Source organism: Sebastes fasciatus, chromosome 8 (genome assembly GCF_043250625.1).
Source record: "Sebastes fasciatus isolate fSebFas1 chromosome 8, fSebFas1.pri, whole genome shotgun sequence".
NCBI classification, from domain to species: domain Eukaryota; kingdom Metazoa; phylum Chordata; class Actinopteri; order Perciformes; family Sebastidae; genus Sebastes; species Sebastes fasciatus.
In genome coordinates, this window is record NC_133802.1 from 1,279,560 (window position 1) to 1,303,183 (window position 23,624).

The 23,624-nt window shown below is 41.7% G+C and overlaps 2 protein-coding genes across 2 annotated transcripts in view; both read left to right on the plus strand.

Moving 5' to 3' along the window:
- The window catches only part of LOC141772133 (plexin-A2-like), a 323,156-nt gene that overhangs the window by 290,292 nt on the left and 9,240 nt on the right, over positions 1-23,624 (plus strand). The window lies entirely within an intron of this gene.
- cd34 (CD34 molecule) overlaps positions 5,330-23,624 on the plus strand; it is a 30,539-nt gene continuing 12,244 nt past the window's right edge. Inside the window, exon 1 of the mRNA XM_074642811.1 lies at positions 5,330-5,565. Within this exon, the coding sequence (XP_074498912.1) occupies positions 5,484-5,565 (82 nt within the window). The 5' untranslated portion in view covers positions 5,330-5,483. The remainder of the gene's footprint in view (positions 5,566-23,624) is intronic.

A 23,624-nucleotide genomic window follows, 5' to 3' on the forward strand; every position in this document is an offset into this window, starting at 1 on the left:
GACATGCCACAGTACAGGCGAAGCATACCGACTAAAGAACTGGGCAGGGAGACAGATGAGGGGAAAAAAGGCCACCACTTTTATTGGGAATAGCAACTCTTGTTCTCTCGCAGTGTTCTCAAATTCATGCATTTTAGCAAAAATGTAAACTTATTAATGTAAAAATATAACTTGTGTGTTTACGCCTGTTAGCCTGTCCAGTCACATGTCAGTCATGCTCCGCAGCTGGCTTTAAGACTCACAAAACACCCAAATCCTCAAAAAATACAACAACAAACCCAAAGAGGTCCCTGAGGGTGAGATTCTCTGCTACCATGTGTCCATCCTCGTGGTGTGCTCCCCCCTCTCCCCCCCCCAACCTTACTGCACAGAGATTCTTTGTGCATTTCAAAATAATTTCAAAATAAGACATGTTAAGATAGGGAGGGTGACCAAAGGGAGGGAAGGAATGGAGAAAGAGATATACTGTAAATTTAATCCACCAGAAGTACTCCCCTGCCAGGCTTAGCTAATCAGGATTCCTCAGCTGTAAACGGACACATGTTTCACATTCAAATAAGTGTTAGCCAAATACTGTGCAGAGGTAATCTTCCACAAACACATATCATGCCAGAGGAGAAGTTGGAAGATGGATGTGAAAACATGCGAATTTATCCACATATTTATATTACTCTGTCAAGTTTACTGGCCTGTTGAGGTCCATTATGTTCATTTATTTCTATTTGGGCAGTTTAAGGGTTAATCCACTGTGTTAAACCCCTTCATAATGATTCTCTAATAGTGTGATAATTGGCAGTTTAAATGTTATCAGGGATATTTCTATGTAATAGTGTGAAGTCATTTTTACACACAGCTGTTTATGAAATTGTCTTTTACTGAATTTAATAAATACTTTCTAATGACTGCCACATAACACAGTTGTTTGACTCTTAATTATTTCCCATTTTGGTATGAGTTGTTTTGAGCTGCTTTCTTTTGTGTTTTAGATAGGGCTGTAATATAAAATGTTTAATCGCGATTAATCACATGATTGTCCGAAGTTAATCGCAAATGAATCACACATTTTTCATCTGTTCAAAATGTACCTTAATGGGAGATTTGTCAAGTAGTTAATACTCTTATCAACATGGGAGTGGACAAATATGCTGCTTTATGCAAATGTATGTATGCATTTATTATTGGAAATCAATTAACAACACAAAACAATGACAGATATTGTCCAGAAACCCTCACAGGTACTGCATTTAGCATAAAACAATATGCTCCAATCATAACAAGCCCAACAGGCTGTCTGGCTGTCTGTGTGATTATCATAAAGTGGGCATGTCTGTAAAGTGGAGACTTGTGAGTACCCATAGAACCCATTTTCAGTCACGTATCTTGAAGTCAGAGGTCAAGGGACCCCTTTGATAATGGCCATGCCAGTTTTTCCTCACCAAAATTTAGCGCAAGTTTGGAGCATTATTTAACCTCCTTCACTCCTTCGAGCCCGCTACAACCGAAAAATCGCAAGTTGTGTTAGTGCGTTAAAGAAATTAATGGTGTCAGAACGAATTTGTGTTAACGCGTTATCGGGTTAACTTTGACAGCCCTAGTTTTAGATGTTTCTCCTGTTAAAACAGTGTCATTAATCCCAGCATATAAATCTGAAAAAGTATAATAGAATCCCTGAAAGAAGTGAACTGATTCCCAGCGAGGCATCAGGGCTCAACATGAACCATAAAAGTGGTTGCCAGGCTGGCAACCAGGCATCAGCTTTCATATGTTTTGAAAGCTGATGCCTGTAAAGATACTATGCTGTTATACATCAGGTTAATAATGAAGATGTGACTTAAAAGAATAATAGCTTTATTAGAGTAAACAAACAAAATTGTTTGTAGTTTGTGTTTTATCAAAACACAAACTATGGTATAATTTTCCATCCAGCTCAAAGATGCCAGAATACTCCCAAGATTTCACAAATTTCCTTTTTGTTTTTCGTTCAGGTTCATCTGGTTCTTTGTCACTTGAATCAATTTGCACTTTTGTTTGTGATGTTGACAGGTTAGTTGAACTTTTCACCCGACAGTCAAACAACATAATTTCATAGACTGTATATAAGAAGTGGACATAGTCACTGTGATGTCACCCATTGCTTTGTGTACTGCTGTTTTGAAGCCTCAAAGTCATTTTGGCCATTGCCATCTTGTTTATTTGCAACCAGAAGTAACACTAGAGGGTGGAGCTAAGCACAACCGAAATCTGTCATTTTTAGGCGACCAAAATGTTACAATTAACTTTCATGAACTGAAAACACACCAAATTCTAAAACGAAAACACGAACAACGCCATGGTAGCGACTACAGATGCACCGATCCAACTTTTCAGTCCCAATACCAATAACGTTACCTGGGCTTTGGGTATCAGCCGATACTGAGTACCGATCCGATACCAGTATTTAATTAATAAGCTCAATAGACCAATAAATTCATATATATGAATTTATTTATTTGTTCTTCATTATTAAAATAATAAATCGTACATTAACAACTTGGTAAAAATTCTTCAAAACTAACAGGAATTACAATTCAAATGTAAACTTTTAATGCAGCAACAAATTGGTCAAAACTTGAACAGGAATTAAAATTAAAGTATTTAATGTATATAGTATATAAACATAAAATTTAATTGAATAGATCTGCCCCATTGTCACCAATAGCCGATCCAGCTATTTTAATTAGTATTGGCCCGATATCCGATCCGGTATCAGTATCGGGGCATCCATAGTAGCGACCTGTCAATCTGTCAATCAAGGTAGCCCCGCCCTAAAGCAGCCCCTGCTTTATGGTCTATCTGACTCTAAATGGGACCCTCATTTACTAAATGAACATCATGCTGTATTGAAGAAGACTTGAAACTAGTGATTGAGACCATAAAGTCACGTTTACAATGTTTACTGAGGTAATAAATCAAGTGAGAAGTAGACTTCTCATAGACTTCTATACAATCAGACTTCTTTTAGCAACCAGAGGAGTCGCCCCCTACTGGCTGTTAGAAAGAATGCAAGTTTAAGGCACTTTCGCATTAGCTTCACTTTTCAGAACCAGAGGTTGCCCCCTGCTTAATGTGCTTCGGATGCCAGGTGCAGCGTTGTTTGGTTCCGGTTCTGACTGTAACAGCAATATTTAAATATCACTAATGCAACAACTATTCACAATGTATTTATTTTGGGGTTCACGTTTTGCTGTTTGCTGTACCTATTTATGTTGAAAAGGCCAAGAATTGGTTGCCAATTTCTCAAAATAGTTAGCCCTGGGCATGTTCAAAAACTCCAAAAATTTCCAAAGTGCAAACATACTGTATGAACAAAGCAGTTATTATAGAAATTCACTTCTTTTTTTTTTATTAATTGTGAATGTGATTTTAAGGCCTCCTTAACAAACTTTAACAAGTACCTGGTCTGAAACATACATTGTGACCAGCAGGAGCGCCCGTTTCCCAGACACCAGCCTGATCTTGGCTCGATTCAGCCCCATATGGTTGCATTGTTTGACAAGCTTGTCTCCAGGCAGGCAAAAACCCAGCGGTGGGACTGCAGTGCTTCCAGATGTGGCCTACCTGCATTCTCTGGAACAGTCCATCTCTGAGCGAACATGAATGGTGAACACCCAACATCACACTCCTACAACACACAACAGTTTGTCACTTTCTGCTGATGTGGTGCAATTGCGAAATTGCATGTGTGTTTCGTCTATGATGTCAGTGCGTTTGCATTACAGCATTTAAAAGAAAAGCGTGTGTACAGTACATGTAAGCTCGTATGTGTGTACTTGTGCGGTTCAATGGATGACTCAACGTCTTAGTCATCTGTCCAGGGACGCACAAAAATCAAGGGCCAAGCGTTGTGTGTGACGCCATGTGCTTTTACAGGCGTCTCAGCCATGTACACAACATGTAGACGGCGGAAGGAGTGCTTCCTGTTTACCAAGTGCATCTTCAAAAAAAAAGAATGAGAATAAGGACACTCAGCTTCTTTAAAACTGCAGTGGATAGAATTGGAGAAAATATGATTAAAAATAAGGTCACTATATCCTGACAGTAGTGCATGAGACAGATAATCTGAAAAAATCCTGTTCCTCTGTGTCCTCCGGTGTCCTCCGGTGTCCTCCGGTGTCCTCCGGTGTCCTCCGGTGTCCTCTGGTGCTGCTAACGGCATCTGCAAGATTTCACAGACTGGAGGAAAACAACCAGTCAGAGCCGAGCGGAGTTTTGAGTCTCTGACCAGCTGTCAATCACTCGCAAACTCTGATCAAATGGTGAAACTAGGCAGCGCTGATCAAATATGAATCAATATTCTGTTACTGTAATATTTATTTCTCGCCTCAAATGTTTTCAGAATCATCTTGTAGTGTACTGTTTAGCTGTAAAATGAGAAAGTTTGAGACCCGGCCATGTTGAGATGAGTTGAGGAAATACCAAGCACCGCCCACCAGCCGGAGCAAACTTTCTCATTTTACAGCTAAACAGTTCACTACAGGGTGTTTCTGAAAACATCTGAGGAGAGAAATAGGCATTACAGTAACAGAATATCAATTTATATTTGATCAGTGCTGCCTAGTTCGATCGGAGTCTGCAAGTGATTGACAGCTGCCTCCGTTGAATGAACAGCCAATAGGAACACTCTGTCTCTGAAATGACCTGTGATTGGCCAAAGTCTCCCGTCGAAGGCTAGATGTTCTAAAGCCTGAAAACAGAGCCATGAGGAGGAGCAGAAGTCTAGTTTTCTCTCAGAACACTTGAATTACAATATGCTGAAAGGCTTTTTTGGAATTTATGCCCAATAATGCCAAAAGTATTCTGCCTACTGCTGCTTTAGCGCCTTTGTACAAATCCTGTCTAAGTCAAGCTGAAGCCTGTTGTACATATTTCAAATTAACGTTCACATAGGAGTCCATAAGTGTTGAGCCAGTGTACTTTATTTTCATAGACAGACCACTACAAAACAGCTTGTATTTATCTACTTTCTACTAAAGCATCACCTGAAGCTTTCCTGAAGTGCAACCGCAGTCACCACGTTGCAGAAACAGTTTCACCACTAGCGTACTTTTCCCCAACATTTTCACCAGGAAACAAAACTGCAATAAAGATAAAGCTCAACAGGATGTCACCCACTAACATCTGGTCCTGGTGCACACACACACACACACACGCACAGGGACAAGGGAGTAGGCAGGGACTGTTGCATTGGGGGAAACGGCTTAACAGCAGGCAGTTAGAGAAAGGGGTGTGGAAAGAGCAGAGAGAGAGAGAGAGGCCATATAAAGAGCAACAGAACACAAGCCAGGCTTTATCCTGCTGGACTGTCCCGCTTACTTAGACACTTAGACCTCACAGGAAAAAACTCCCAACTCCCCCGGCCCTTACACGCTTACTCATTATCACTTACCACACTTTTTTTACTCTCACACAGTCCCACCGGCTGCGCCGAGTCTGACCAGAGAAGGATGACTGCATCCATGTGGAGAATGAATGGGCTCTGGAGGAGGATGGCTGGAGTTCTGGTGCTCTGCGCTCTATTACTCAGCAGTGAGTACTCTTACCGTTATTGATTATATTCCTTTGCAACTCCTATATTCCCCTCTCTTCTTGTGTGTTATGTGTAGAATTTAACTTTTTGCTGTTCCTTATAGTGGGCAAAATTCCGTTTGACGTCATGCAGTAAGTGGCTTTTTACATGCTGGTTGGGGGGTTTGCTTTGATGTGTTCTGCCATGAGGTTGCACGCAGATGCAAAGAGGCATGGTTAGCGGCGGGGTGGCTGCAGACACAAAGGGTCTGCTCAGGAGTGGAAAGTTGCAGTTGTGAATAATTATGCTTTACATCCTGCAGTGCATCTGGGTGGAGCTGTTTTGAATGTGTGTGAACGGATTAAAAAACCAAGCACACAACACAGTGCACATGTATTTTAATGTTAAAAAACAGGATCAGTTTGGTCTTATCTGTTGCATATGGCTGACTGTGACTCCAGTGAGTTATTTCATGTGAGCTACACAAAGTGACCACATAAGACGTGCAGCAAAAAAAATTACTGTGTTCCCTGCAGATCTGCCAACAGCAAGTGTGCGTGTGCGTGTGTGTGTGTGGACTCACTGGGCAGTCCACTCCAAATCAGTCTGAGGCCCCGGTGCTAATTGCAGGGTGATGTATGGCTTGGATGGTGTTGCTGCCTCGCAGCTTGTAAAGTAGGACTAGTACTAGTTCAGCTCAACGTAACGACTTGTGCAGGTCCCATCTATGGGCGCAGGGGCGGGGAATGTTTGGGGTGACCTTGGGTAGACTGGGACTAGTGTTTCCAGACCGATGTAAATAACTACTTTAAAAGGGAAAAGATCATGAGATGACGGAACATGCTTGTAGTTTGCGCAATAAAAAGGGCACACCGCATACCGTCTGCATCAGTAGCTTAACAGATGGTAATTAGATTTACATGGAAATCTAATTACTCTGGGCACACCCCAGCAAGAAGATACAGGGACAACGTTTTTTAGGCACAACTAGCAAATCAAGCATGCTTTTTTTGTTGTTGTTACTGTTATTGATTGAAAAACAGCTATTCTACTATCTTATTATCTTTATAATTAGGATTTTTAGTGATCGTGATTAACTGTTTGAAATAGGATCTTACATTAGCACAAACATTAATAACATTTTATTATAACCACTTTATATAACCACCATAAATTGATATTTAATTAAACTTAGTAATGCTTACTAATTATTAGTAATGCTATAATTTGTTATTTTAGCAGTTTATTGTTGCACATAATATAAAATTGTATATACTTTATATAAGTAATTGTTAATGATAACGGCAATATTTGTAAACCAGAAAGTGTTTGTAAAACATCTATAAATGTTACATATTTATATTTGTAAGACTTTGATGATGGTTAATAACAGGTTTGTAAATCATCTACAATCATTATTTGGATGGCTTTTATAATATATGCAACTGATGATTATAATACCTTGTTAAATGGTTAATAAATAAAGCATCGATAAACATTATTTAGATAGATAGTTAATACTTTGTCAATGATTAATAATTGGTTTGTAAACCATCTATAAACATTATTTGAATGGCTATTATACATGTGTCAACTGGTATTTATAATACCTTGTTAAATGATAAATAAATACTTTTTAAAGCATCTATAAACAATATAAACAATATCTAGATAGATAGTTAATAGTTTGTCAATAGTTAATAATTGGTTTCTGGACCATCTATACGTAATGTTTATAGATGTTTTACAAACGATTTCTGAAAGGTTTACAAATCATTTGGTAATCATTAACAAATACTTAATTTAGTATATAAAATCTATATGTACAACAATAAACGGTTAAATAAATAGTTTACTAATGTAATCAGAATGTAAATGTTATCGTCTCTTATCAGCTATGATGCAATGTAAAATTTATTAACGAATTATTTCATATTACACAAACTAATGATAAAATAAGAGAAATTATAGCTTCACTAGTAATTAGTAAACCTTATTTTTATTTGTTAACAGTGAAATAACTATTAACTAAGTTTAATTAATCATCAATTTACCATTTATAAATGATGGTTATTATGAAGTGTTACCCAAACGTCTGCCTCTGTTTTAGCTGTTAGCAGACAGCTTCTTATTTTCTACTTTAAGAATATCACATGGGTGTTGTCTCGAGACTGCTGACCCATCTTCAACTCTTCACCACATCCAACAGCAGTCCTCCGATCTCACAGACCTGCTACATTGTTGACACTTGTGTCCAACTGGCAACGCGGTGCGAATTTTTCAGAGGTATGATGGTCACATACGGCTCCAAAAAAATGCTCGCTTAAATACTTGCAATGGTTTATTGCTGCTATTGTTACTATGATCTACATCCTGCCAGTTCTACTGTCCTGTGTCTGCATACTTGTGTGGCCAAGTCACAATGGACGATCTGTCTCCTCGTTGACTCTTTTCACAATATAGGACTATGTGGCTGCAGTGGCATATGGGTCATTATTCATACAAAGACACAAGCCATTTTAATGTTTCATGCTCCATTATGACTGCCCTGATCTGCATAGAGAAGACTCTTTGTTAAGTTAAGTCTCCTGTCTTGTTGTGTCTCGGCATGGAATCATCGCGTATCGTGAGGTTTAATCGATGACACATCAGATTCGGTGTCATTAGCCCCAGAAGGACGAATGGGTGTGGCAGCTGATCCCTGGTCAGTCTTAAAAACTTCGTAGTATTTCTACAAAACAAAGTAGAGCCTGACCATTAACTTTTCTCTCTGTGTCTCATATTTTGGAACCATGGAAACCAGCAAACAATTTGATTTCATTTCATTTCACAAAGGCTTTATTATTCATCCAAGTTTATGGACTCAGATAGTATGTAATGTTGTTTATGGAGAACACAAAGTAAACTTTCAAGCATTGTGCTGAGTCAAAGACAATGTGGCATCACAAATATTAGCTGGACAGAATCACCCGATTCAACCGTTAACAGGCCATTAAATAGACGTTATCAGTGGCACCATAGATGTGGGTCAGTAAGGGCCTACTACGCAGCAAAAGTGAAAGCAATACTTAAAAACAACACGTTCTAACAAGTAAAACTGAATGAAACGTTACGTTTTGAACACAAAGAAAAAGGCTTCATTAGGTTTAGGCAACAAAACATCAACTTCTTTAGGTTTAGGCAAAAAACTATTTTTTTCACAGGGAAAAAATCATGTTTTGGGTTAAAATAACTACGAACACAAAGACAACTACACATCGTTAGCTTCACACGGGATGCAAACTCTGGTCTCTGTCGTGATTATTAAGGTCTCTGGAGGTCACTGTTGTGTTCTTCTTTCGGTGATCTACTATGTGAATAGATGATAAAACCTACTAGTGGGTGTAGTAGCCCCCTATTGACCCACATCTATGGGGCTTATAGCTACTGATAAAACCTATTCAATAGCCTGACAACAGTTTAATCGGCTGATAGAATATATGTTGTATTGGCATACTGTTTACCTTATACGGCAGCTGAAAACACAAATCACAAAAATCTTGTCAGGCTTCAAGTAATGCGTTTGTGTCTGGCAAGCCAGAGCATGGACCAATCGACATCCTGTGAAGAGCTACTGCGGCTATGGCTTGGTTTAGGTGTGTGAGACGACACAGAGAGGCGAAACAACAATGGCGGCTCTAGAGATTTGAGACAATTGATGGGAAAAATGTTTTGCTCTTCTCCCGACTGGCTTCTGCAAGAGTTTGATTGACAGATGGTTCATCCAATCACCTGCCAACTATTTTTTTGAAAGTTTCTGCCCTTTTCCAAACCATTAATTACTCTGGCGGGTCATACTGTACTGCAGGCTGCAGCTAGAAAGTGCAATTAATTCCAATTGTGTTTATCTACTCTCAACTCAGTTGTGCAGCTGGAAAACATCTTATTTTAGATTTCTAGGCTAGAAACACTGATTCAGAGTAAAAAAGGATGAGTGGATGGAAGATGAGATGCAAGAGAGACAGGATGAGAGACTTTGATGCACCTGATAAGTGAATGAGTTTAACTTTGTCAATCATCCTTGTCATGTATAACAGGCCAATCACCTCGACTCTCCGGCAAACAGATCTAGTTCATGCCTCCACTTCCCATGGCTGTCATTCAGTAGTTATGCAGGCGTGCAAATATGTAGCGCCGAAATGGGCATGGACTGCAATGTTGGATGATGTCATTCAACGCCTCTTGGAGTATGCCATAAGCTGTCGCTCTCTCAAGATTTTGGGGGAAAACCCAAGCTTTAAATCCGCTGTGGAGAAGGGGGGAAAAACATTGTGTCTGGTTGTCATCCACAATGACTGTTTCTGTTGCTAAGTCGGGGCCTCGGGCCGAGCTGAATGAGCTGTGACAAGCACTGTTAGAACATTAAAGCACGATATTCACTCGTGGTTGGGAGATTCCATATTTGGCATGCATGCCATCGATGCTTAGTAGATTTGCACGACACGCACTAAGTGGCCTTCACTGAGACAAGTCATTCAAGATGGCGTGAACTGAATTGATTGAATACAAATGAAGAAGAGACACAAGAGCTCACAGACTGCTGGATTCTGTTAGAGAATATGTAAGTGTGCAGAAATGTCCAAGACTTTGTTTCTCAGACAGCAGCTTGGCCCTGCCAACGTAAACACGGGCAGAATATTGCCACTCTCTTTCCCATGGCCTTCGGCTGTTGACCAGCATTCTTTCAGTCCCGAGCCGTGATGGCGAAGTTCGACTCACGTCATCTGCCAGAGGGTGTGGGTCTTTTTTTATATAAGCCTTGGCAGATAGCGGTCTTATGTCAGGCTAGGGTGTGTGTGTCCACTTGGGCCCAAAGTTATGGCTGAGGAGCCACGTGAGCTTGCAGCGTAATTAAACCTGGAGCCTGTGTTCTGTCAAACTGCCAATTTGCCTCAGTGATTTGAGAGAGCCAGGCCAGGCTACAGCTGAAAGCATTAAAATATTCGAACAAACAGCGCCTGTCACCAGTGTCCGCTCCGTTACCTCGTCTGCTCGCTCCCGTCAGACAATCACCATAACAAGGGGAGGACGTTTTTTAAAATGATCCTCATTTGAAGCCAACTCTTTTCCAAAGAAAACATATTAATGATAAGAAAACAAAACCCACTGTCGCCGCCGACTAAACGACCGTCCAGGAAAAAGGAGTCGACTTGGAGAAGTAGATCATCTAGCAACAATATTTACGCAGCGAAACAATGTTAATGAAAAGCAGACGCTGCGTTAGCGTTCACATCTTCCTTTTCCAATTACTGCTGTTCTGGTGAGCTTATTGTTTCTTGTTCCCCTGGCACCCTGCTGCAATTTTACAGCTGTTGGTTTTTACCAGCATAAAGGAGGGGGGGGGGGGTTAAAAGCCCTCTCCTCCTGTTTCTCCTTCATTTTCAGCCCAGAAAAATTTGGCGGGACTAAGAGGCAGAGAAACTCCAGATATCAGTGCTCAGATCAAAAAAGTGAGCCGTATGTGCAGCTAATGAGCAAGCCCCGAGATTATGGTGTGGAATCCAAAACAAGAACTTGTAAGCGCACTTGTGTCACCCCTGCCTTTTCACACTGGATCAAAACTTCGGCAGCAGCAGTGTTCTGTGGGGCATTTGGATGCGCTTTGGGGGGCTCAGGTTGGTGGGGGTGGGGGGGCGCGGGTGTCCTCTTGGCCCCGGTTCTGGGGGTCTTAAGGCATAGGCCATATAGGCAGTCACCTAGGGCGCCACCTTCTTGTGGGGCACTGGTCGACCTCTAATAAAACTTTTTAAAAAAAAAGGCTGGTGGGGGCCCCTCCTCATCTTCTGCATTGAAGTAACAAACGAACAAATGAATGAAGAAAGAAAGAAATCCCTTTTCACCGCTGTAACTCTCATTGTAGTGAAACTGACACAACACTTTTAAGCCAACAATATCAGGTACCAACTGTTTCATTATATTAGAATAACATATAATACAGTTATTTATGAAAATTAAAACTATTGTGATGTCTGATCTGTGTTGCAGTTTACGGGGCTCGGGTTAGGGTTAGGGTTCTGGGGGGTTGAACCTAACCCTAACCCTAAAGCTGCGGCGGCATGGGGGGTGCTCCAAATCCGAAGACACTTTGGCAGCAGCTCAGTGATCCTCCTTGCACTGATTGATCCGAGGTTATGGTGATGTCACGCCAAACACCAATAAAAGCAATGGGCACGTATAGCTCATAGTGTATGTTGGCTAACCAGTCTTTATGGACGAGGGGTATATTGTTTACCTCTGAGAATAAAAGCACTTAATGAGCTTTGGCTGAGGCCTTTTGACTGCCAGAATAATTGCTCCTGGTAATTAATGTTCGGTGAAAGGTATGCTGTTGAAGCCATGCTTTATACTTCCTAATTGAAAACAGAAGACCGTGCCCTTTTGCTGAAGGTCCTGAGTTTGGACTTTATTCATTTTTATGTGTGTGTGTATAAACAGTGTTTTTTTCTTTCTTAAAACAAAACTGCAGCCATATCTGGAAGGCTATTATTTCTCAATCTTCCTCTCCCACTTTGGCTCCTTAGACTCAGTCATATCAGAGCCAGATTGTTTAGGGCTATAGGTTTCGATATCTTTTTACAACCTCTCCCCACACACAGTCTCGTGTAAAAACAGCAGCTGGAGTCGGTCCACAGACATCTGCTGCTGCAGCCCAGTGCTGGTTCTGACACAGAGTAGAGAGCAGCTGCTGTTTCCAGTTTCTAATCCGCTAACAAAAAATGGAAGGACTGTTTTGGAAACAGGTTTTAAGTTTCAATGCACTGCTGAAACTATTTTAATGAGTAAATTAGAGGTTGAGTAAAAACAATGGTCAGTAGCTGCTATCAATCATAAGGTTACCTTTTCATTCTTCTTTTCGTCACTCTTGAGGGTTTTTACCGACCCTGTATCAGTGCACACGAAGGAAAGACGAATGTTTGATGGTATAGTGTGTATGATTTGCCGACATGTAGTGGTGTGGTTGCAGATTGCAACCAACTGGATCTTCCCTTTCCAAGACAGCAGTAACGTGAGCCACACTCAAATCTACATAGGGAGCGGGCCACCGTAGTTCCCCAACACGCTTGTGAAACTATGGTGATGTGAGCCGCAGAGTGCAAAACCGTGGTAATAACGTTCTCCTTGCTCATATGCCATCCATACCATAACTAGCAAAGGAAGGAAGTCAGATGGCGGATGGCGGTACCACGGTTTTGCACTCTGCGGCTCACATCACCATAGTTTCACAAGCGTGTTGGGGAACTACGGTGGCCTTCAGGTAATGTAAAAATGTGAAAGGCTCTCACTAGAGCCAGAGTTTGGTTTGTCAGTTCTAAGCTACTGTACAAACATGGTGGTGCAACATGGCGGACACCTTGGAGAGGACCCGCTCCCTATGTAGATATGAAAGGCTCAATCTAAGCTAACGAAAACATGATTCTTAGTTTCATGTGAATATGAAAACCACGCCTACCGAGGCCAACACATGGGCTGAAACGCTAACAAAATGCCTGTAGCTAGCTAAAAACATCAGATTTCAGCATGTCAAAGAATTATGTTTGCACCCTATGGAGTGCAGTTGATACCTAAAATGATTATGGGATGGGACAAGTTAGCTGTTAGCGTGCTAATGTTAGCTATGTGTTAGCAAGTTACTGTAGTAAGCTAAGGCACTTGCAAACATAATACTGCATAGCTTTCAGATTTATCCACATTCCAATACAACACAAGTTGCATACTGTCAAAACGCTTTAGCTTAAAGTAGGCAGTATATTTTTGGCATCATTGGGTAAAAATTCCATAATAACCTTTCAGCATATTGTAATTCAAGTGTTCGGAGAGAAAACTAGACTTCTGCTCCTCCTCATGGCTCTGTTTTCAAGCTTTAGGAAATCTAGCCCGTGAGACTTTGGCCAATCACAGGTCATTTCAGAGAGAGAGCGTTCCTATTGGCTGTGCTCTGGTCATGTGACCGGAATTTGGCGTTCCTTCACCAGATTCCACAGTGCACACAAACTCTGCGCCACAAACTTTCTCATTTTACAGCTAAACAGTACACTATAAGATGATTCTGAGAACATGTGAGGAGAGAAACAGACATTACAGTTACAGAATATTAACTCATATTTGATCAGCGCTGCCTAGATTAACAGTTTGGTTGGAGTTTGTGAGTGGTTGACAGCCGGCTCTCATAGACGGCAGCTGGACAGCAGACCTCAGATCAGCTCTTACTGCTTGTTTTCCTGCGGTATGTAAAATCTTGCAGATGCCGTTAGGAGCACCGGAGGACACCGGAGGACACAGAGGCACATGATTTTTTTCAGGTTACCTGTTTCATGTACTACTGTCATGATATAAAAATAACTTTTTTTAATCATATTTGCTCAAATCTCACCTACTTCAGCTTTAATTTACAGAAATAGGCCTATAGTTAGCCTAAAACTGACTTTGGACAAAATGCTTGCTGCACACGTAACCTTAGGCATACTGTGCATCAGGATCCCCCAGTTATCCAATTCTTCCTGCTGATGGCTTCACGTCTTATTGCCTGTATCCTCCGTTTTTTTCGGCAGCTTATAAAAATGTAGTTCTGGGTTCTTTACCCTGTTGGTAGTGCATCCACCACACAGCAGCTTTTAGGGCATTTTTCTGTTGTTTGCTAGCAGAAGATAGTGACAAGGAGGCATCTTCATGTAATACAAAGTCAGTGGAGAGCCATGAATTGTTTTCCCCTCCAGTGTTGGTGGGATTTAATTGCACTCTGTCTCTATAGATCCTCAAAATGCTACACACAGTCCCTTTAGGTTAGAGTAACATTTTGAGTAAATTATCATATCAAGCCACTATGATGCAGAGGACAGCCGCTGTGCTGCACCCCCATGATAACAGTTAGTGTTGAGTGTGTTTCTGTATTCCAGTGTTATCTGTAACCCCCAGCATGTTCACCTCTGCAGTTCGTAGAGGTCACTGTACGCCGTGTGCTGTGACAGCCACATCCTGTCCTAGGATGTGCATAGATAACATTCCAAACCTGTTGTTAATTCCTTTTCAAATTTTTTTTTTCAAAACTATGTTGTGTTTTGTTTAAAGACACCATAGAGGGGGGGGGGGGGGGGGGGGGCACCTTATGACAGCCAAGGTGTTGTCTCTGTGGTCTGGGTGGAGGTCAAATGCAAGATTTAGAGCTGAAGCTTCCCCCACTCCCCTTACCCATGATGTCAGACACTTCACAGCTCTCTGACAGTACAGCACATATGTAGGGAGGGAACCAGCTCCCTGAGGGGACCATCTGCAGCTGCTGTCCCCTGCTCATACACTGACTGCACCCGCATTTTAATCAGGTGTGACTTTGTTTGTTTCTGCTGTACTTCCCTCGGTGTTCCCCACCCTAAATCTGAGCGCAGGAAGGGTAAAAGCTGGCAGTCACAATGGCAGGGAGAGAATGGGAAAGGCTGTGACAGATGAGTGAGGCAGAGACATGGTGAGTGACTGAATATAGGACCAGATAGCACTAACCAAAATGAACTTAACCTCTATCCTAAACCTGCAGTAGGCAGAATATTTTTGGCATCATTGGGCAAAATTCCATTATAACCTTTCAGCATATTGTAATTCAATTGTTCTGAGAGAAAACTAGACTTCTGCTCCTCCTCATGGCTCTGTTTTCAGGCTTTAGAACATCTAGCCCGTGATGGGAGACTTTGACCAATCACAGGTCATTTCAGAAAGAGAGCGTTCCTATTGGCTGTTCATTCAATGGAGGCAGCTGTCAATCACTCGTGAATTCCGATCAAACGGTCAAACTAGGCAGATCAAATATGAATCAATATTTTGTTACTGTGATGACTATTTCTCTCCTCAGATGTTTTCAGAAACATCTTGTAGTGTACTGTTTAGCTGTAAAATGAGAAAGTTTACTCCGGCTGGTGGGTGGTGCTAGGTATTTCCTCAACTGATCTCAACATGGCTGCCAGGTCACACCGGAGGACACAGAGGCACATGATTTTTTTTTCAGATTACCTGTCTCATGCACTACTGTCAGGATATAGTGACCTTTTTATAAAAATAAGGCAATTTGTTTGGCTGCAGCTGCTTGTAACTGAAAGTTAGCGGAGAGTGATAAAGACAGGCAGAGCATTGTGTGCAGTTAACAATCCACTCATTCAGCGTGCTGATGCCTCTGTTCTAGCTGAAGGGGAGCTCACTGATCTTAATAAACTACATCACTGCAGGGTCCAAAGACAAAAAGAGGTGCTCAAACCTGATGCTAAAAATCCTTGTAAGAGGGGAGACGGTGCCAAACTGGGAAGAAAAGCCTGGGTTTGATTTTTATAGCTGTATGTCAGGTATGATAACGCTGTACTCACCACAGTAATTGCTGAGATCCCAGAGCAACATTAAAAACAAGTCCAATCAGACAATCGTAAATCATGTAAGAGCTTTTGTTTTTGTCTTTTTATCCCAAAGCAAACAGCAGTTCTCCATGGGCTTTAACAGAAAAGAAAGCAACTACTGAGCAGTAGAGAGGAGTCAGTGCAGGATGCTGCAGGATTGGACTTGAAACTAGATTTCAAACTGAACACACTAGGATCAGCAAACATCCAAAGTCAAAGTAGCAGCAGTATCAGCATTTTAGACTGATGTCTACACTCCCTCCAGATAAAGTTCTGCGCTCTATGTTCTCCAGCTTTGTGATCGTAGGTGTGTGTTGGTGAACTTGTGTGGGTATGTCTGGAGAAGTTGGAAGGCTTTTCCCCAGTGAGGAGGAGGGTTGAAAGGAAGTTGTCTGGCAGGAAACAGAACCAAATGTTTAAAAAAGAAATGTAGGATCTGGCTTTCAAAAACAACTTCATGATATAGAGTGATGATGAGACACAGTCTCCCCCTCCACCTTATCATCTCTCTTCCCTGCTCACCCCTGAGTCCTCTATTGCCTGAATGTCTTGGAAATAAATCTATGGTTCACCACCTGACACAGAGCTTAACCCTGGAACACTCCCGTCTGCACTTATCTCACCACTGTCCCTCATGCATGCATCCGTCCAACCAGCACTTCTAGTGTTACGGAGCATTTTTATGTGTTTGTGTCTATCTCAGCACTCAGCCTTGTAAATATGATTGATTTTTAATGTGGACTAGATCCTGGAATTCAAGCTGTACATGATGATGTTCAAATACCGTAATGTCAGTTCAGTAATGACCAGAGTGCAAGTTATACAGTGACAATTTTAAATGGTGTAATTTAGTTTTTCTGGCATCATATCCTCATACAACGTTTTGTATGATATCGTACGAAAAAGTTATTCCTAATTTTTTGTGCGTTTTCCTACGAAAGTCCAGCAAAACGTGACGTACTTGTCAATTTCCGCTCCAGTCTTTTCAAAATAAACGTCCTGTTTACAGGAACCAACTTTAGGTAGGATAGGTTTAGGCAATAAAACTATGTAGTTAGGTTTAGGAAAAGATCGTGTTTTGGGTCAAACTAATTCCGTAAGTGACGTAATTTAAGTTACGTGACAAATAAATCAATGTTGACTTGCGGTTTCACGCAGGACACGTTTAAGGTCTCCTGGGCGAACGTCCGGTGTCCCATGAGGCACGTGCTTCAGTGAAATTAATTCTTACAATCCTACAGTATCTTGTAATGTAATGTCTACAGTCTGTAGATGATGATGAGTTAAATCCATTACAGTGTAGACACTTGGCACAATCTAATTCAGAAACTCTGAAGGTAAGAAAGCAAAGTGTATTAAAGGGATAGTTCAGGTGTTTTGAAGTGGGGTTGTATGAGGTACTTATCCATAGTCAGTGTATTACCTACAGTAGATGACAGTCGACACGCCCCCAGCTTGGAGATTCAGACAGGAGTACCAACACCGGAGCAAAGCAACACAGTGCTCTGGACGGGGCCGGCTGAAAAACGTATTTTAGCCACCTAAAAGAAAGGCTCACCTAAAAAATATATATATTCGTTTAAGTGTACGCTATATTTAGAATATTTTCACTGCTTTATCTTGCCGTCAGACAGCCCTTTCCTTCTCCTTTTCGATGGAAAACTGAACTGAAAGTGAAACTTATCTATGCTCTCTCCAGAGCCAGCAGGCCCTGATGACAAAAACGGTATAGATACGTTTCACCTTCAGTTCAGATCGGTGTCAGAAAACATTCTAAATATAGCATACACTTAAAAAGATATCAATTTCTTTATGTGAGCCTTTTTTTTAGGTGGCTGAAATACATTTTTTTGCCGGCACCATTCACGGCATTGTATTGCTTTGCTACAGTGCTGGTGCTCCTGTCTGTTTCTCGATGCTGGGTGCACCCGACCGTCTTCTACTGTAAGTAATACAACTACTATTGATAAGTACCTCATACAACCCCACTTCAAAACGCCTGAACTATCCCTTTAAACTGTCTAGATAGCAGCTAGCTACCTGCCTACGTCTCCACTGGCTTTCACGAAGCACGCGAGCATAGAAGGCCACGAGCTGCTGCACCTCAGGCAGGCAGTCGAGACATTCAACTAACGTCAAGGTTATAAAATGGTATGGTCTACTTTAGGGGTGTCTGGAATCGTATTACAAGATTCTTCCAGGCATGACTATGAGAAATGTATTGTAATATACTGTATATGTATACTATAATATATACATGTTTCGACACCCGCCGACCTGTTGTATTTTAATCCCCCCCTGATCCCTCAGGTAATTCGAACCCTAGTAATGACATTTCTTAATCCATTTCTCCATATATAATCCACGACAGTCAGTTGTGAAATTCTTGACAATCTTCCAAGGGATTAGACTTGCTTATTTATAACACCTGATATCTAATATGTTTAACTGAGTTTAGGAGCTGCTTGCATTCCCTTGGTGTTAAAAGTGGAGTACAGCTGGGTCAGCCTACAGACCAGTAACTCGTTAGCTGCAGCACATTCCAGCAGCATGTCAACAATAACGGTTGTGGTCTTGTAAATCTTCATAGACAGAGCCAATAACTCGCCTGAGGCTTCGTGTGCTAAATATGTCAGCAGGCATGGTGCTGCAGGGCATTTCAATCCACCAAATTACATTTGTCATTGAAAGTTCTGCCTTTGTGCTGCCTCATAATTGTTGTTGATTTGTCCAACAGGCAAAGAAAATGCAGTATTTGAACTGTCACTCAGCAGCACTGGCCCATATCGTATCCTCTCTTTAACCTATGATTTAGTTCCTTACATCTGGCATGGCTGCACACCACACACCACGTCAAAGACTGAAACACCCAGACTGAAAGCTTCAAGGAGGACAGCCAGGGCAGGAAATCCACTTGATGTAGCCCGGTAGTGAAGATCAGAATTGAGCCCAGAGGTTACATAGTCTGCAGCCTCGGCCTTATGCTCTCTGAGCCCATTAAAAACTCTCTGGAGAGACACCAAGGTTGTGTTTATGGAGTAGGAGTGTTATGTATGTTTCCCTGTGTTTGTGTTGAGGCTGGACGGTCCTAAAGGTTTCATGTTGATGCTGAGGGGCCTGGCTGGAAACACAGTGAGATTTCTCACACAGCTGCCTGATGTGTCCACAATGGGGGAGTGTTGCTGACATAGTGCACAGAGTTTCAGCATGTATAAAGGGAGTAGGTTGGAGTGTATGTTTGTGTCTTTCCATGCGCATCATGAGGGTTTATGTGCTTTATATAACTATATGTGTGCAAAATGTGTGCATGTGATGTGTGTTTAATCATGCGTATTCCAGCCAACTCTTAATACTTAACTGGTAAGACTGTGAAGTGCTTTAAAAACATTCCATACATATTATTTGTCCAAAGAAAATCTTTATGAGGCATAAACTGAGGTACTAGGTTAATTCAATGCAATGCATTTTTGTCCAACATTATTGCTCTTTTCAACATGGCAGCTCAAGCTGAAGGCAGTTAGCTGAAGGCCCCAATAGCACAGTTAGACATTAGTTAAACATTTATGTCCACTTACACCAGTTTAAATGCAGCACATGACCAGCTTTGGAAAATGTTCAGCTAGCTGACGCCACTGTCGAGATAAAATTGACTACAGGAGGGAACACAGACTGTATAAAATATGGACGTAGTCTCCGTGACGTCACCCATAGGTTCTGAAGGTTGTGAAGCTCACAGTGGGTGGATCCAGCCGTTGCCATCAGTGAGGGCTGAGGTGGATCACTGGTTGAGCTGAGGCGGACCCGGGTGACGCAGCAGAACAGATAGCTGGCAGCTAGCGACCTGGTACGGCACCCACCTGTCACTCAAAGCGGCCACACCCTCAATTCAGTCAGGACCACTTTAGTCAAAGAACTTTATTTACATGCAGTAATATATACATTTATATTTGGCGGTATGGCTCTGCTCTGGGACCTCCCTGCCCATCCACGCGCATACGTGGATCCACGAGCCTACGTGGTAGCATGAGACAAGGAGAGCACTCCTCCTTGCCCTTCCATGTGCACACATGGAAAGCCAAAGGCAGGGAGAGCAGCAGCAAAGACCCCCCCGGGTGCAGAACAGAGCCAGCATCAATAACACAGAATGATATTGGTTTAGTCACACACATTATTAAAGGAGGTGGTGGGGTGGAGGTGGGTTGCGAGTGGCTTTGTAGAAGAAGCAGCACAGGTGGCCAGGTTGAAGGAGCTTAAATAAGGCGCCCTGTATGAAATTTGCCAATGAATGCCTAGAAGGGAATCAGCTGATCTGTCAGATGATGCGTCAGCTGATTGGCCGGCCTAAGATCGGCCGCCATCAGCCGACAGCTGTCACATGAGCAGCGCTTGACTTCATGGCCTGCCTGAACTAACGCTACGCTCGATTTATGGATAACTTTAAGCATTAGTATAATTTAAACGGGTGAGTTATATAGAAATTCACCAACCGTACAGTTTTCATTAACTAGGTAATAAACTATAGAGACCAAAACCGTTTTTGTACCAGGCTGTAAACATGTTTATTTCTGCTGTAAAGTTGGGCATTTTAACATGGGGGGATGGGGATTGACCATAGACTGTGTATAAGAAGTGGACGTAGTCACCGTGACGTCACTCATTGGTTTGTGGACTGCTGTTCTGAAGCCTCAAGTTCGGCATTTTGGCCGTCGCCATCTTGGTTTTTGGCGGCGCCATCTTGGTTTTTGGCCGTTGCCATCTTGTTTTTTTGCAACCAGAAGTGTCACGAGAGGGTGGAGCTAAGTACAACTAAATGCTGAATAAGACATTTTTGGGACCAAAAATGTTACAATTAACTTTCATGAACTGAAAACACACTGTGAAAGGGTTAAAGTTGTAAGACGAAAACATGGACAACTCCCAGACCGGACAACGCCGTGGTAGCAACCTGTCAATCACAAGGTAGCCCCGCCCTAAAGCATCCCCTGCTTTATGGTCTATCTGACTCTAAATGGGACCATCATTTACTAAATGAACATCATGCTGTATTGAAGAAGACTTGAAACTAGCGATTGAGACCATAAACTCATGTTTACAATGTTTACTGAGGTAATAAATCAAGAGAGAAGTAGGATCATTTTCTCAGAGACTTCTATACAACCAGACTTCTTTTTGCAACCAGAGGAGTCGCCCCCTGCTGGCTGTTAGAAAGAATGACAGTTTAAGGCTTCATTTCTCAGATCTGGAGGTTGCCCACTGGAGCAGCTAGCAGCTAGCGACCTGGTACGGCACCCACCTGTATTTAAATGGGTGAGTTATATAAAAATTCACCCCCCTGTGCAGTTGTCATGAATGGGGAAATTAGCTATAGAGACTAAAAACGATTTTTGTACCAGGGTATGAACATGTTTATTTCAGTTGTGAAGTCGGTCATTTTAACATGGTGGTCTGTGGGGATCGAGTCGTTTTTGGAGCCAGCCTCAAGTGGCCATTCGAAGAACTGCAGTTGTTGACACTTCCACGTTGGCTTCATTTCTCAGTGCCGGAGGTGCTGTACACATACTATCATGGTGGCCACTTGCCAGCTGCGAAAGAAATGATGCAACACTACCTTTTGTTTGGGGGTACTAATCTTCTAACTTCCCACAACAAATTTAGAACTTCATCCAGAGTGTGTTAAAGTCAGTCATGTTTATAGGTTCCCAAACACACACAAAACCAAACATGTTGATTAACTAAATACTGGTAGTGGTGCACCAAATGTTTCTCTGATTGCAGGGTAGTTTCTGGTTGGATTTTAAACTGTTTACAGACACTACATTGGTTTCCTCCATGCAGAGGGGAATGTTTAGAAAGGATGTTGTGTTAGCCTCTGATTTATACCAGAAAGTAGTTTCCTTGTTAGCTCTCTTTTTGATTGACAGCATGATCCTTGATTTGGCTTAAACACATCACTTTTCCTTAACATTATCTAGATGGCTGTCAACAGATAGTTCAAAAGAGAGAGTTTGCAGTTGTCTCTACATATAAATCAACATATTGCTTAGATATTTACTTGTCATAATATTATTCTGACTTTAGACTTCAAAAGGTAATTTAAACCTAGGGAAGCCATTCATTCAATTACCCCAAAAAACCTCACATGAACTTGGGAAATGCTTTCTTACTTTTCTTAACCTTCCTATGTCAGAAAGGTTTTAGCACCACCCAACTTAATCCCAAGATTATTACAGAAACAGGATCTCTCCCAGAGGATGGACGTGTAGTCAGGAGGTCATGACCTTCTGACTGAGCCGTTTATTTGCACAGGCCGCAGACAGTGAAAATTGGCCCACATGTGACTACTAATTAGTTAGAGCCCCTGAGAACACATGCCAGATTGGTTTGGCAACTTCGGGTCGGGCATGAGGTTTGGTTCACCAGGCCAAGCTGTTCAAACCAACCCTCATTCAACCCCCATTGACCTCATTCACACAAACATGCCGCTGAGCATGTGCTTTATGAATTTTATTCCAAGATACCATAAAGCTTTACATCAAAACAGTCACAAAAATGAGATATAATGATGATCTAGAGAACTAGAACTTCCATATTAAACCTCTATAGTAAAAGTGTATTCACTGCAACAGAGGTTTTCAAACTTTGTGGGAGTGGCTGAGAAGACATGAGGCCGGAAGTGCTACAGGAATGAGTCCTAAAACCCGGAAGTGAGTTAGCATTTTAGCACTTCCGGTTCCGTCATCTGGAAGTCAATGGGTTTTTAGTTAGATGCCTGAAATAAGGTCTGTGGTTAACACAAGCTTTAGAGATTTTAATGTTTTGTTCTACGATATAAAATACATCAATAAATACTGCTGAATTTTGAAGCCTTTGTGTGTCATAAAAAAAGCAGTTGCAAACAGGTGGCTAAATGAGACTACTAAACGTCATCACGCCGACTCGTCCGCCTTTACAGCCTCCTGTATCCTCGCGTTCATGCGACCGTGGTTAGGTATAGCAGAGATAATTGTTTGGGGTTAGGGTAATGTTGGGGTTTGGTTGAGCACCTCAGAAGACGCCTGGTGTGGGTTAGGGATAAGGTTGGGTGCAGGTTAAGGTTAGGGGAAACAGATTTTCGGCGTTCTAAAAACAACGGGATGTTAGTTATTGTAGTTTGGCCCGTACCAACAAGGCCAGCACTTGGAGCTGAAGTACGTGCTGTGACAGCTCAGGGAGGGCATTAAGTTATTTTAAAACTGTAGCACCTCAATTGTCACAATTTGAAAACTTCCTATCAAAGTCATAACTCAGTAATATCAGAACACATAGATATGATACACATATTTTATAGTTAAGCTGACTAAAATTTCCCAAGGATATCATTATCGTTGTTGTCCATCACAGATAAACATCCAAAAATGTGCTTAGAGCTCACAGAAAAAGATGCTCCTTATAACTCCAGATCTTGCCTGAGAATCTTCAGGTTTTTACATTTTCTTCAGCATCAAAGTAATCCAGTGATAGTCTTCTGTACATCCATGAGTACACTGCAATCCAGAACTGCCAATAGGGGTGTGACGATTCACTGAGCTCATGATATGATACACGATATTGGGTTCACGATCTCGATACGATACGATATTATAAAAAGAAATTTTAACAAAACTTGAATGATAAACAGCCTTTTATTCAAA